This window comes from Camellia sinensis, chromosome 10 (assembly GCF_055761805.1).
Source record: "Camellia sinensis isolate YWXY chromosome 10, ASM5576180v1, whole genome shotgun sequence".
NCBI lineage: Eukaryota > Viridiplantae > Streptophyta > Magnoliopsida > Ericales > Theaceae > Camellia > Camellia sinensis.
This window is the reverse complement of record NC_138970.1, coordinates 122927863-122942782: the sequence shown is the minus strand read 5'-3', so window position 1 is coordinate 122942782 and position 14920 is coordinate 122927863. Positions and strand designations below refer to the sequence as shown.

General features: G+C 35.8%; 2 protein-coding genes across 4 annotated transcripts; both read right to left on the bottom strand.

The window, feature by feature from the left end:
* Positions 1-246: 246 nt before the first annotated feature.
* LOC145801716 (serine/threonine-protein kinase Nek3-like) lies at positions 247-1235 on the bottom strand. Of its 3 annotated transcripts, none has more exons than XR_014343361.1 (5): positions 1071-1235; positions 936-992; positions 804-853; positions 636-717; positions 247-440 (listed from the first exon to the last, which is right to left on the bottom strand). XR_014343361.1 is itself a non-coding variant. In XM_082893435.1 (4 exons), the coding sequence occupies exons 1-4, from the start codon at positions 1003-1005 to the stop codon at positions 334-336; spliced, it is 309 nt and encodes a 102-aa protein (XP_082749561.1). In that variant the 5' UTR covers positions 1006-1235; the 3' UTR covers positions 247-333. The 3 variants fall into 3 exon arrangements, 1 of the variants encoding a protein (XP_082749561.1); XR_014343362.1 differs by having other exon boundaries at positions 936-953; XM_082893435.1 differs by having other exon boundaries at positions 936-1235.
* A 2197-nt stretch (positions 1236-3432) lies between these two features.
* Positions 3433-5887, bottom strand: LOC114302263 (ribonuclease TUDOR 2-like). Its single transcript, XM_082890395.1, has 6 exons — positions 5764-5887; positions 4763-4928; positions 4586-4660; positions 4373-4486; positions 4181-4285; positions 3433-3642 (listed from the first exon to the last, which is right to left on the bottom strand). Exons 2-6 carry the CDS (start codon positions 4910-4912, stop codon positions 3433-3435), a joined length of 654 nt encoding a protein of 217 aa, XP_082746521.1. The 5' UTR covers positions 4913-4928; positions 5764-5887.
* Positions 5888-14920: the final 9033 nt, after the last annotated feature.

Below are 14920 nucleotides of genomic sequence, written 5' to 3'. Positions count from 1 at the left end.
TTTTCCACAAAATAACATATCCAAAAATTGAATTCACAATTCTCAATTAAAAAATTACTACCTTATATACAAAGCCACAAAAGTTAAATCCAATTAAAACATAAAACCAATAAGTACCTTAAAAATGTCTTGGCTTCGAATTGTGGAAGATACATTACAGGGATTTAAAATTATTAGAGAAACTTACTAGAAAAGGCTTATGCCGATGACTATGAATGGCAATATATTACCTAGAACAACCACAACTAGCTGAGTCCTAATTAATGAATTAGGAATCATTTAGATTATCTAAGGCAATGGCAAATCATTCGTATGCTTATATTAATGCTTCTCCTACGTAAAACATTTTCGGAAAGTGTTAAAAAAAGAATAAAGAACAGGAAATAAACTCGGCCGAAGTTCTGGGTTTTCTCCGCAGCATGCTTTTGATGAGGGCCTGACTGGAAAACAAAAATAGAGCAAGGATTAGATTAAGACACTAATTAAAGGCCACAATATACAAATAAGAACACAATTCCTCACGAGGAAAAATCTAAATTTTCATAGGCATAAAAAATATGCCAAGTTGCAACTTGCATTCATGATTGCATTATAACTTATATATGTATTTATGTGACATTTGTGTATACACTTACCCAAGGACCAAATGTCTGACTTAGAGCCATAAGGTATGTCAGCAAGAAGCTCAGGGCACATATAACTAGGAGTTCCTACAACCTGAGTTACGAAAAAGAAATCTTGAACAATAAAACTAATGCAAATGTTGAAACTTGAAAAATGAACCAGTTAACCACAAGACTTACAGAGGATGCAAGATCATCTGATGGCAACATCTTAGCAAGTCCAAAATCACCTGCAACAGGATTAATCAATGGTGATTCAGCAAAATACTGACACCTCTCAAGACTATTAAAGAAAGAAAACATATCACTTACCAAGACGTATGTCTTGATCTTTTGCCAAGAATATATTTGAACACCGCAAGAACAAGACTGTCAGTAACATGCAATTTCAGAAATTTCAGAAGGATAATTCATAAATCCTCTAGTATACAGATAGATGCAACTTACCTTAACATCTCGATGAAGAATATGATTCACATGTAAGTAGTCAAGAGCCATAAGCAATTGAACAAGCTATTTACACAGCTTCTATAAACAATTTAACATCAATGTATCAGTGAACAAAGAAATTGTGAGCTGATACAAATTGAAAACTGCAGAGGTGGGAGGTAGAATGCACACACTATAGCTCAACCTCACTCTCTTCGTCTTCTTCTTCTTAGCGTTGACACAGAAGCACACACTTAGGGTTCTTGCTCTTCACAGGTACTCATATGTGTTCTTTCATATCATGTTTTTGATTTTCAGAGTTTAGATCCTACTTTCAAGCTCTGTTATGGGTTTGAAAGGGTTTTTTTTGGGTGATTTATAGAGTTGTTTTTTGTGTTTTTTGCTTGAAATCTCTAAAATGTTGTTGTGCTCTTGCTTTGTAGTGATGTTTTCTTGTTGATCTGTTGGGTTTGAGTTTGATCTCTGTTTATTTGCTTTATTTAATTTTGTTTTTTTGGCTTTTCAGTGTTTTGGGAAAGTTTCCGCTCTGTGTTGTAGCTGTGGCTTCTCTGACATTTAGGCAATTTTCTATTTCTTATAATATGGGGTTTTGTTGACTTGTATGACCCTTTTCTGATCTGATGTGTTCACTTGGGTTTGTTTCTGGAAATTCTTCTGCCATTTCTGTTTGAAAGTAGTCGTCTTGCTGCATTCTTTATTTATTTGTTTTTCTTTTTGGGTCTTTTTTTTTTTACTCTCTATTGTGTGTGTGTGTGTGTGTGTGTGTGCGTGTGTGTGAGAGAGAGAGAGAGAGAGAGAGTTTTGCTCTGCCTTTTCTAGCATTTTGTGCTCTGCATGTCTGCACTGTGGTCTCTGTCAACATATCTTGGTCATTTTGGTTGTGTTTTGGCTCTCTTAATGCCCAGCTAGCTTTGTTTTGGGTCTGTGACATCTAATGTTGTAGGCTCCTGAAGTATTTTTTGTGTAACCTTTTTCTATTTTAGCCTCTGAAACATTGCTTCTGGAATTCCTTTTTTCCCTTAACTTCTGTTTTGTTTTTTACTTTTTTAATTTTTTCAAAAAAAAAAAAAATTAGCTTTCTTGGAATCTATTTTCTTGGTTTCTTTTCCTAATCTATGGTGAGGTTATGGTCCTTCAGCTTTATTTGCATGCACTACAAGATTAATGATCTAAGCTTTATTTTGGGGGGCTTTAAGGGTTTATGGTTATTCATGACTGTATATGCCCTGTTGTCTGTTAAGAGTGCTCATTTTTTGTGCTAGAGTTTCATGTCTGAAAGCCTCATCAGGAGTTGTAAATGTATCGAGAGTTTCATATGCTAAATCTGCAACTTTTTTTACATTTTAACAACCAATACTATCTTTTTGCTTTGTGGAGTTTGTTTCATATGTATATATAGTGCTCTTCGCAGCTCTTCCTTATTGGAGCGCCTTCGGTAGCCTAATGATTTCCCGTTCCAGTGTCATCTGTTCCTATGATTTTAATTGTCTATAGTGTGATTTGAGTTTGAACAAATGTTCTGCATTTTTCCTTTTTTTTTTTTTTATGTGGTTTTGTTTTTGTGCTTGTTTCTCCATGCTACTGCTGGTGGCATGTTATGGCTTATCAAGTTATCAAATTTGTTTTAATTCATTTATGGAAGGCTGTTGATTTCTGATTTATGGAAGGCTGTTAATTCATTTATGGAAGGCTGTTGATTCATACATTCATTTTTTCACTCAACTATTCTGAAGTGAATAGAAAAATAAATAAAAGAGGAAAGTCACTGTAACAGTTTTAATTCATGACATTGCTTAATTAGCTTCTCAAAACTTTCATAATCTAGGTGAGCAGAGGAAAACACATGTTGGATTTAGAGAACTACACAAAATAATATATATATATATATGTATAGAAAGAGAGAGAGAGAGAGAGAGAGAGAGAGAGAGAAGTATCCATAAATGATGGCATTTAATGAGTAAAGTTTCATAATGTTAAGACCAATGATCAACTGGGTTAAACAATGAAGCATATGAAAGCAATATCAGCATGACAGGAAGGAAGGAACAAAAACAAATAGAATAGACATTCAGGTAGCCTATTAGACCATCAGAAAACAAAGGATGAAAGAAAATACTAATGTCAATTGAACAACATCAATAATACGAGATATAACATCTACTGACCTTCTCTACCCAAGAATCTTTATACTCCACAATAAACGGATTCCTCATTTTGGCAATAAGCTCCATCTACGTAGTGCAAGAAAAACGAAAATATTAGTCTGTACTCTAGTAATCTGACAATGTCCCAGATAAACACCACAGCAAAAGTTCAGCATGTAGCAAAACCAGCTAAAGTATAAATGTCTACATGCTAATTAATGATAAGTATGCGCAATTGTGTGCATAGCACTTAAATGCTCTTCATTTGACATTCGAAGAGTGCTTCCATCACGAACTTGCTCCATAATAGCTTCCATGGGCCTACCCTTGTTTGAAGCGAGGAGGCCCATTGCATCCAAGTTACCGGAATCACCAACAGCTGAGGGAGGTAAGTTCCTTATGGCTGCCTCAGAAGCTCCTGGTGCCTGCAAGCAGCAGTTAAATATTAAAAAGGCGTCAGCGTGACATTTTTACTTTCATCTCAATTAGTTTGAATAATCCCGAAGTGAGGAACATCAAGGCATTTTGCAGAAGATGAGAAGTCAAGTTATTACAAATTAAGTTCGAAGAAATATATAACTCACAATTTTTCCATTTTAGTCGAAGTTAAAAAGGGATTGTGAAGGTCATTCCCCCCCCCCTCCCCTCCCCAAAAAAAAAAAAAAAAAAAAAAAAAAAAAAAAAAAACCCTCATGTAAATCCACAATATAGGGACAAATTTTCTAGACATCGCTTGCATGCCTAAATCAATGAAGTTAATTGTAGCAATCAACATTCTGGCTTCATTTAAGACAAGCAATTTTAGCCTATCGAAAGAAGAGACAAAATTCTTTTAAATGTTAAATATTAGATACAAGTGATCCACGCCTTCGTTAATTTTGTAAACTAACCCTACTCCAACATCCTAAAACAAATATAAGAATAAAATAAACAAATAAACAGCAGTAAAGGACTTAGACTCACCCTGCTCCAACGTCCTAACCCTTGTTGTTTGGCTTGCTCTTCAAGGCGTAGCAGTTCCGCTAAGAAAGGACTAGCTTCTCCTTTCTGTTGACCCTGCTCCCTAACCTGCAAGCATCAGATTTAGCTAATGCCCATACATACAGAACAAATCCAACGTTGGAAATGTATGCACCAAAGAAAAAGTGATATAACCTTTGCCCAGCCTCCAGCAACAACCATCAATGAGACATTCTTATCGCCGAGGAAAACTGAGCCGAATTCTCGCCCTATGGCTGGTACAGTATAATCCACTCTGAAAGTGACATCCTATTCAAAAAGATAAATTGGGTAAGATGCGATAATTCCAACTCGTTCATTAGAAAACTGATATGTTGCAATCATAGCTAAAGGCATTTAAATGAGCACCTTTCCTATACAAAGCTTCCTTAAATACTCTCTGCTCTCCCAGGCAAATGACTCGTCAATACCGCCTCTACGAGCCTAGAATGTAAATGAGGGGAGGGATGTATAATAAAGAAATAAAAATTTGATAAAGAAAATGTACAAAATATGAAACATGTAATGCTAGTTAAATAGACTAACCAATCTAGGGGCAATAAGGGATGACAGAGTAATTGTCTTCTCAGGGGGAATTTCCGCCTTGGTGCTCCCCATTATCACCAAACTATCACCAGAAGGAACAACTTTAACTTTTCCTCTTAACCATCCTGTGGTTCCAGCTGTTGACGCCATCTCAACAGCTAAGGATCTGATGAAAGAAAAATTAAATGTCAACATCCTACGTGACAAAGCACCAAGACACTTAATGGGAAAAGGACATCTTCAAGACAATTCCATTCAACCGCCATCTAAAGATGTCTTCCTTTTCTTTTCTAATTCTTTTTCGGTTCAATTATCCCATATTTAAAAGAGGCAAAAATCTCAAGCTGTAATGTGTGAAGATACAATTCGAGTATAAAAGAAAACATTACATCCAAATTAAGGCGAATTAGGTTTGTGTCTAGTTGATTTTTCAATTAACTATTATTGATAAGTTTTCATCTCATAGGACTTGTCGAATATGCTTGACAAGAATTCAGAAAAGCCCTTATGACCGAGCCGAAACAGTTGGACAAACAAGTCATAGATACACTCAATTAAAAACATCAACCAGGCTTCCAAAAAAAAAAAAGTGTCTTCAGACGAATAGGCGACAAAACGTAAACTATCACAATTTTACAACACAAAATCAAAGTAAATATACACCAGAAACACTACATCAAAACACAAAGTGTATGCTTTGATTGAATGAATAGATCTTCTAAGAAAAATTGCCCATAAAGAATCTTCAGATCCGTAAAACAAGATTTAATAAAACAATCAAAACCTCCGAAAACAACAACCATACGCATATCCTTTCAAAACTGATTAACAAAATTTAAAATTTAAAAATAAAATTTCTTGATCTGCATAATGAATAAGGTCTTCAAGTACATGCAATCTGCAAACATCGCGAATCAGCTTAATGCAGAATCTATACGAGCTAAAATTGAATAGATAAACACATGCATACACATATACACATACAGATCTGAGAAAAACACCTGATTGATCAGAGAAAAAAGCAGTATGTTCTGGATCGATCGAAACCGGAAATCGGAGAAAACCAAATCGATCGATCGATCAAACTTGTATCAAATTATTGAAATTGAACACAAACGAAGAACAGTTTATGATTAGAATTGCACGAACAATCACAATTGATATGATGATTTATATATAGATATATATATAAGAGAGAGAGAGAGAGAGAGAGAGAGAGAGAGATGAGTACCGAAGAGATTGTGTCCGAGAAGGAGTCGGACAGCGGATCAGAGCGAAACACAAATCTGAAAATACTTGCGAAACACAGATCGAGAGAGAGAGGGAGACAGAGACAGAGATCGAGAGAGAGATCGAGAGAGAGAAGAATCGACGAAACTGAGATTGGATTGAAATCGAAATCGAAATCGAAATCATGCATATCGTTAGTAGGCGATGCAGATGCAGATGCAGATGGTGATGGCGGTGGCGGTGGAGCTTTGAAATCAAAATCATTCTGAGATTGGATCGATCGAATGATGAATCACCGAGCTGAAGAAGGTTGAATCAAGTTAAAGGAACTGAAGGGCTTAGAGAGAGAGAGAGAATCAGAGATTTGAGGGATCGGTTGCTTTGAGACTCTAGGGTTTCTCAGATTCAAATAAGTTGTGAGAGATTTGAGGGCTTGAAGACAGAGAGAGAGAAACAGTGTAACACATTCAAAGGCGCTTTTTAAACGACTTCATTACTTAAACGGTATCGTTTTAATAAAAACAAAATGTGACGTTTATAAAATGTCGTTAAATATTGAAAATAGTGGCGTTTAAAAAAACGCCGTTAAATAAACGCCGTTAAATCATATATTTCCTGTAGTGATCAGTTCACATATACCATGCGCTATAGCCCTGTATTCTGCCTCTGCACTAGATCTGGACACCACTGTTTGTTTCTTACTATGCCATTGTGACTCAATACCCCCCTACAAATGCACAGTAACTGAAGGTTCCCCCCCTACAAATGCACAGTAACCGGAGGTAGATCGCATGTCATCTATAGAACTAGCCCAATCATCATCTGTGAACGCCTCCAACCTCAAGTGACCATGATTGGAAAATAAAATTCCTTTTCCAGGAGCATATTTAAGATACCTCAAAATGCGATACACTGCATCCAAATAAAGTGCACGAGCCTCATGTATAAATTGACTCACTGTCCCAACTGCATAGGCAATATCTGGATGAGTGTGAGATAAATATATAAGCCTTCCCACAAGTCGCTCGTACCATTCTTGCTCCACAAGATTACCAACACCACTACCAAGACGGTGATTAGCCTCAATTGGCGAATCAGCAGGTGGGCAGCCTGGCATGCCAGTTTCTTCAAGAAGATCTAGGATATACTTCCGCTGAGAAATGAAGATGCTTTTGTCAGATCTGGAAACTTCAATTGCAAGAAAGTACCTCAACAGACCAAGATCTTTTGTCACGACCCGCTCCCCGTACCCAAGGGTTAAGCATCGTGATGGACAGTAACTGAAATTACCTCCGACCAATTCTTGAACAAATTAATAAGCGCGAGCGGAAATAATATTTAAGTGAGGGTACCAAAATAATCGTTAGAGCTTCTATTTTTATTACAAAATTTATTGACCAAAAAGACCGATATTTACATATAAAAATATCATAAAAGTGCTGTGTGTGTCTATTCCGCAGCCCCGCGTCTAAGACTTTCCAAAAGCTATTTCTGAATTGCATTGTTTCCTGAAAATTGGTAAACAGTTATATGCACATGGCAGAGTAAGAAATATTATACCAAGAGTATAAGGGACACAAAATAACCATGAATAGTTATGTAACTAAAATATTTAAAATAACTTAATCTGAACAAATAATCATTTAAGTAGCAAAACTAAGATTATGTAAATAAATAACCATAACCACGGTACCGAACGGAACAGAACAGAGGTCACAGGAGTGACAGTCAGAACAGAGGTACAGATTCAAAAGGTGGCTCGTACGGATTATAGAGGTGGCTCCCACAATAGTGTAGCACTTATCTTCGCACAGCACTTTGCTCCGCACAGAGCAGAGGTCAATGAATCCATGACAATAGAGGATCACAAAGTGGTCAAACAGAGACCAATGGTTATTTAAGCCCCCAAGGTGTGGGACTCCTGTGGTGGTACTTACAAAACATAATTGTTTATAAGGTTATAGTCAAATATTCTTTAAAATATAAATAAACATATCCATGGGTTTCATTTTAACAAATAGGATTCAGAAAATAATCCATGTAACTAAAATATTAATATAGTTTATAATAATTTATAAAACATAACTCGTATAAAATAAATTATGGTAAGTCAAAACATAAGTAAAATATATAAGGGTAACTCAAGGTATAATATAGCTCACCTTAACATTGGCCCTTAGCTTTTCTTTTACTAACACAGCCTTCCTGTTTACGTACCTCTTCCTCTCTTTTCTTTTCTTTCTTTTCTTTTTCTTTTCTTCACTGGTTTGATCAACTCTTCCTATTTATAGGGAGGAAAACCCAATACTTGGCCAACACGTGGCCAGCCGAATCAACCCGCGGATCTGCTTCATTACTTCACCTGATTTGCTTATTATGAACCTAGATTTATATTTATCTTATATTTAAGATAATTATACTTTGGCCCAACTTCCTAATATAACTATATAAACTAATTAATCCCTAATTAAATTATACTTTATCGTATACCCACAGAAAATTAATTATTTATTTTACTACCACACCCACTATTATTATTATTATTATTATTATTATTATTATTTATTAATATATCATCACATACAACCATAATTATATTTAACTATTTAATGGACAACTTAAATTTTCGGGTTATTACATCTTTGATCGCAAATTCCTTAGCCAACATCATCTTAAGATGTGCCACTTCTTTCTTATCATTACTTGTCATAACTATGTCATCCACATATACTATAAGCATAGTTACCTTATTTGCATGGCGTTTGACGAACATTGTATGATCTACATGGCTTTGCTGATACCCGAATCTCAACATAGCCTTCAAGAATCTGTCAAACCAAGCTCGAGGAGATTGTTTCAAACCATATATACCTCCTCCTCCAAATCACTATGGAGAAATGCATTCTTCACGTCTAACTGCTGTAAAGGCCATCCCAAATTAGCTGCACATGAGAGAATAGCTTGAATGGAATTCATCTTTGCCACAGGAACAAAGGTTTCTTGGTAATCAATTTCATATGTCTGAGTAAACCCCTTGGCCACTAATCGTGTTTTGTACCGTTCAACTGTTCCATTTGTTTTCTGCTTGATGGTGAACACTCATTTACACCCTACAAGCTTTTTTCCATTAGGAAGAGGAACCAACTCCCAAGTGTTATTTTTTATCAGAGCTTGTATCTCTTCTACCATAGCTACTTTCCACTTAGGATCATTGATAGCTTCCTTCCAACCCTGGGGAATACATGCAGAAGACAAAGACGAAACAAAAGCACGATATGTAGAAGACAATGAATCATATGACACAAATTTAGAAATGAGGTGTTGAGTACAAGCCCTAACCTCTTTTCTAAGAGCAATAGGAAGACTCGAATCATTGACAACAGGACTCTCAACTACAGGTAGAGGAATAGACTGAGATGCATTACTTGGAACTGGCACGAGGGATGATAATGGGTTTGATGGCACAAGGGAAGCTTGCTTTTTCGGACGCCAAAAATAAGTCTTAAGATCAACCTTGTCCAAACGACCACCAATGTCAGGCTCCACATCAAGAGAACTATTAGGCTCCCCCTCATCACAAATAACAGTTCGCTAACTAGGAAGGAAAAAATACAACTTATGCTGACAGGCCATCTCCTCATCTGTAATCTCATCCATACCACTACTACTCTCCCCCTGAGGAGATAGCGGAGGAGAAGGAAAGAAAGACACAGATTCACAGAAAGTGACATCCATACTAACATACGCTTTGCGAGTGTAAGGATCATAGCATTTATAACCCTTCTGAGTAGCAGAATAACCAATAAAGACACAACGCACAGCCTTAGGATGAAGTTTCCCACGAGTACGGGGTTGCAAATGAACAAAACAGACACACCCAAACACCTGGGGAGGAAGAGAGGAGGTGAGATATGCTACAGGAAGCAGTTGAAGAGAAATCTGGAATTAGAGGACATTGGAAGGCATACGATTGATGAGGTAAACAGTGGTAAGAACAACATCACCCCAAAATGACTTAGGGACATTCATGGTAAATAAGAGAAAGCGAGCAACTTCAAGAAGATGGCCATTCTTGAATTCGGCAACCCCATTCTGCTGAAGAGTACCAACACAACTAGTTTGATAAAGGATGCTATGCTCCTTGAGATATGCTCGAAAAACTCCATAAACATACTCAGTCCCATTATCACTACGAAGAATTTTGATTTGAGCATTAAAAAGATTGGTCACCATTTTATGAAAAGTTTGGAAATAAGAAAAAACTTCACTCTTAGTTCGAAGCAAGTAAATTCAAGTCACACGGGAATAACAATCAATAAATGTAACAAACCATCGATACCCAGAAGTAGAAACCACAGGGGAAGGGTCCCACAGATCGGTATGAATAAGCATAAAAGGAAAAGTACTTCTTTTATTAATTGAAGGGTAACAAGTACGTTTATGCTTTGCAAGTTCACATGCATCACAACCAAAAATACTCCTAGGATAATCACGAACTAAAGAGGGAAAAAGTTTCTCTAAAACACTAAAAGAAAGATGACCCAAACGGCGATGCCACTGATGAAGGAGATGAGCCATTAGTGCACTTGAGAGCCTGAGATGGAACAGCAGGAGGAACGACATCCAGAAAGTATAGTCCATCTTGTGCTCTACCATTGCCAATCGTTTTCCCCGTAGCCAGTTCCTGAAAGACACACTGAGTAGGAAAAAAGGTCACTGAGCAATTTAGAGAAGTAATAAGACTACTAACAGAAAACAGGTTAGTGAAAAAATTAGGAACATGAAGTACAGAGGAAAGAGACAGTGAAGAGGAACAATGAATCGAACCCTTGCCGGAGACAGAGGATAAAGTGCCATCAGCCACTTGAACCTTGTCTCGGCCGGAATAAGGAGAATAAGAATAGAAAAGAATAGAGGCACCTGTCATGTGGTCGGTGGCACTTGAATCAATAATCCAAGAAGGCGATGAGGAGGTACTAAGAGCACTAGCCGGAATACCTGCGTGGGCAAAATTGGAAGAAGCTGGAGTGGAAGAAGCTATGGTAGAAGGAGAATCAAGTCGAGCCATGAAACGCCTAAGAGTGTGTAACTCATCTTGGGAAAGAATGCCAGTCTTAGAAGAAGGACTCGCAGCAATCTGAGACACGTGTGCTTGGAGACGAGCTGTACTACCACGACCCCGACCCCGAGTAGGGCGACTATTCAGTTTCCAATAATGCTCTTGATCATGTCTATCTTTCCCACAATAATCACACTTCAATCGATCTTGATCAACCAATGTACCCTGAGTACCAAACTGAACCGGACTAGGTCGAGGAGCTCGAGTTGGAGGAGCAATAACCAAAGCAGAACGATCCTGAATAGAGGAATAAACCATAGCACTACATCGACTCTCCGCATGTTGGACAAAGGCATAAGCCACACGGAGGGTGGGAAAAGGTGAACGACTCAACACCTGGACGCGAATCTGATCATATTCCAAGTTCAAGCCAACAAGAAAGTCATACACGTGCTCCTTCTTCACGGTTTGCTGAAACAAAGTGGCATCTCGAGAACAAATAGCTTAGAAGCTTTGGTAATAGTCTAGTTTCTGCCACAAACTACTCAACATAGTACACTGCGAGTGATCTATCCTTCTGATCTAAGCTCCGAAGTTTCTTCCTCAACTCATATGCTTGTTCATTATTATCTTGTTAGGAGTACATCTGGGCTGCAGCTATCCAAATCTTATGAGCAGTATCTAAGAGAAGAAAGGACCGACTGATAGTAGGCTGCATAGAGTTAATGAGCCAGGTCATAACCAAAGCGTTCTTAGAAACCCACTAAGTACGCGAAGCGACATCAGTAGTAGGCTGGGGAAGGTCACCGGTAATGTGGCTAGTCAAACGGTGAGCAGCAATAGCAAGGCTACAAGAACAGGACCAAATTAGATAATTGGAGCCATCAAGTTTCACATGACTGATTTGGAGAGATGGACTATCACTAAGAGTCATAACACGATGCACGCTGCCCTCTTCACTAACCCTAGGGTCTTTATCCTCAATTCCAGCAATTGAAAAGTAATCCCCAAAATAAATAACAGTCCAGGAAACCAATAATAGTGCCAAAACCTCAACAAAGGACCAGAAATATACCTTTACAGAGCCAAAAACAAGTCAGGAAAGCAAAAAAATGAACAAACATTGAGAGAAACCTCGCCAATTCTTCAAAACAGTGACTCTAGCCTCCTCTAATGATCTAGTTGGCTCCCAAGGAAAGGGAAGGAAGAGAAGAAACAGCCTTAAAAGGGCTCTAGCAGTGGCTTCCGAAAAATAACCATTTTTTTTCCTAAAAAATCTACAAAAATTGGAAACACCACCAAATAATTACCAAAAAATTAAAAGAAAATCATGGAGAAGAAGCCCATAAAATTTTGAGTCTGGAGGAATTTTTTTTTTTTGGTGCAGAAAAACGAAGAAAAAGAGTAACAAGGAAAGACCACAATCTTTAAGGAGGAAGATGTGGCTCTGATACCATGTTAGATGTTAGATTTACATATGAAACGAAAAAGAACAATAGGAAGAAGGGAAGAACCAAAAGACTGCTCAGTTTACTGTGTTTATTAGCTTACCCTATGAAGCACGGACACGGACACGCGACACGACACGGACACGCGGACATAAATTTCCAAAAAATGGGGGACACGACACGCTGGGGAGACGTTCAATATATATAATTAATTTTATTTATTATATGTCATAAAATTATAAAAAAAATCATTAAAAGGTAATAAAATATACAAAATAATACTATTAAAATCATAAAAAATAAACATTTAATTGACTTAACATCATATATATCATTCACAAATAACATAAAATTGCATTCCATTAGTACATAACATGTCATTGGAAGCTACCAACCATCATTTGTTACAAAATGCATGAAAATCAAACCACAAAATATAAAATTATCCAATGTACCAACAACTATTACAAAATCAATAAATATCAAAAAATGTAAACCTAAGTAGAGGAAACTATTACAACATCTTCACCACCGCCTCCATCTTCTCTTCATCTGTAAATAGGACCGCCTCCATAGCCGGTTCATCAAGTGAGAGGTTAGCTATCCCAAACATTCCAATATCATCAAGTGAGTCAAAGCTATCTCCTCATTCCCCAGGTTTTGCTAATTTAGTTATATACTTCCACAATGGTTTGTTCTCATTAAAATCATCATCAGGTACATCATTAAAACTACCGCCCATAGCCATTGTTTCAGAATTAGAAATTTGTTCCTATAATAAAATTAACAGACTTACATTATTAAAATTATATACTCAAGTAATAGAAAAGAAAAAATAAAATAAAATAAGAAATAAATCAGAATATAACGGGAAAAATAAAATAAAATCAGAGGCTGAGAGAGAGAGAGAGAGACAGCGACTGAGGAAAGAAGATCAGACAAGAGGTTGAGAGAGAGAGAGAGTGATTGAGGGAAAGACGAAGAAGAATGAAGATCGAAGAAGAAGAAGAAGAATGAAGATCGAAGAAGAAGAGCAGCGTGTTCCTTAATGAGCGACGACGAGACACGAGTGACAAGTGACAACCGACGAAGAGCGAAGACAAACGACGAACGACGAACGACGAATTGACTAGGTCCTCTCTTTCTCACCCTTTTTCTTATGTTTCTGTTTTAATCGAAGTAGATTAGGGCAGATATTGATCTGTTTTTACTTATTTACAAGTCGACCCCAATTTTTTTTTTGTAAATTGTGAAATTACCCCCGAACGTGTCCTGAAAGTGTCTATAACGTGTTCTGAATGTGTTCAGATGTAAAAAGAAAATAAAAAAAAATGGGACACTCTCTGCTGCGTGTCGGACACGTGTCCACCGCGTGTCCAATGCGCGTCCGTGTCCGACCCTGGTACGGAGCTCTCAGTGTTTGAGAGGTGTCTGTGCTTCATAGATCTTACCCTTAAACATATTAGGTTACACATATTTATAATTATAATGAAAGACTAAGGTTGCGTTTGGTTGAGTTTTGTAAATATGATTTGAGAGTATGAGTTGTATTTTGAGTTTATGAGTTGTGGAACTATGATTTGAGTGTAGAAAATTTGTTTGGTTATGGTTTTTGAAGAGAGTGTTGAATTGAGTTTTGAAAGTTTGATTTGACATGTGAAGTAAGAAAATTTGTTTGGTTTTGAGTTTTGGAAAGAATTTTCAAAACTTAATTCAAATTGTTATAACTCATAACAAAACACACTACTTTTACACTATTAAAAATTCTGGTCAATACTCATAATCAAACTCTTTTTAAAATTCAATTAAAAAAATTTATTATTAACAGAAAATAACATTAATCAATTTTTTAATTGAAAATACTACAAAGCAAATAAATTTTTTTTTTCAAAATAAATATTCAAAAAATTTAAATCATAAATATTTATATAATTTAAATAATCTAAAAAATTTAATAAGTAAAAAATTAAAATAAATATTCAAAAAAATTTAAATCGTAAAAATTTAAATAATTTAAATATTCAAAAAATTTAAAAAATTTAAAATGTTTATAAAATAGAGTTTGAATTTATTTTTATAAAATATTTTAAAATTTAAAAAATTAAAATCGTAATATTTTAAAATTAAAATATTTAAAAATATTCAAAAAATTAAAAAAAATTTAAAAATTAAAAAATCGTAACATTTTAAAAATCTTAACAAAATTAAAATATTTTAAAAATATTTAAATATTTAAAATATTAAAATATTGATTTGAATTGAGTTTTGAAATTTTTTTTTGAATTATATAGTTGGTTATGAATTTTAAAAATTAATAATTATATTTTGAATTGAATTTTAATAAATAAACAATAAACTCAAATCAATAGATAAACTATAATTTAAAACGCTAACCAAACGGAGCCTATAATTTGAAACGCT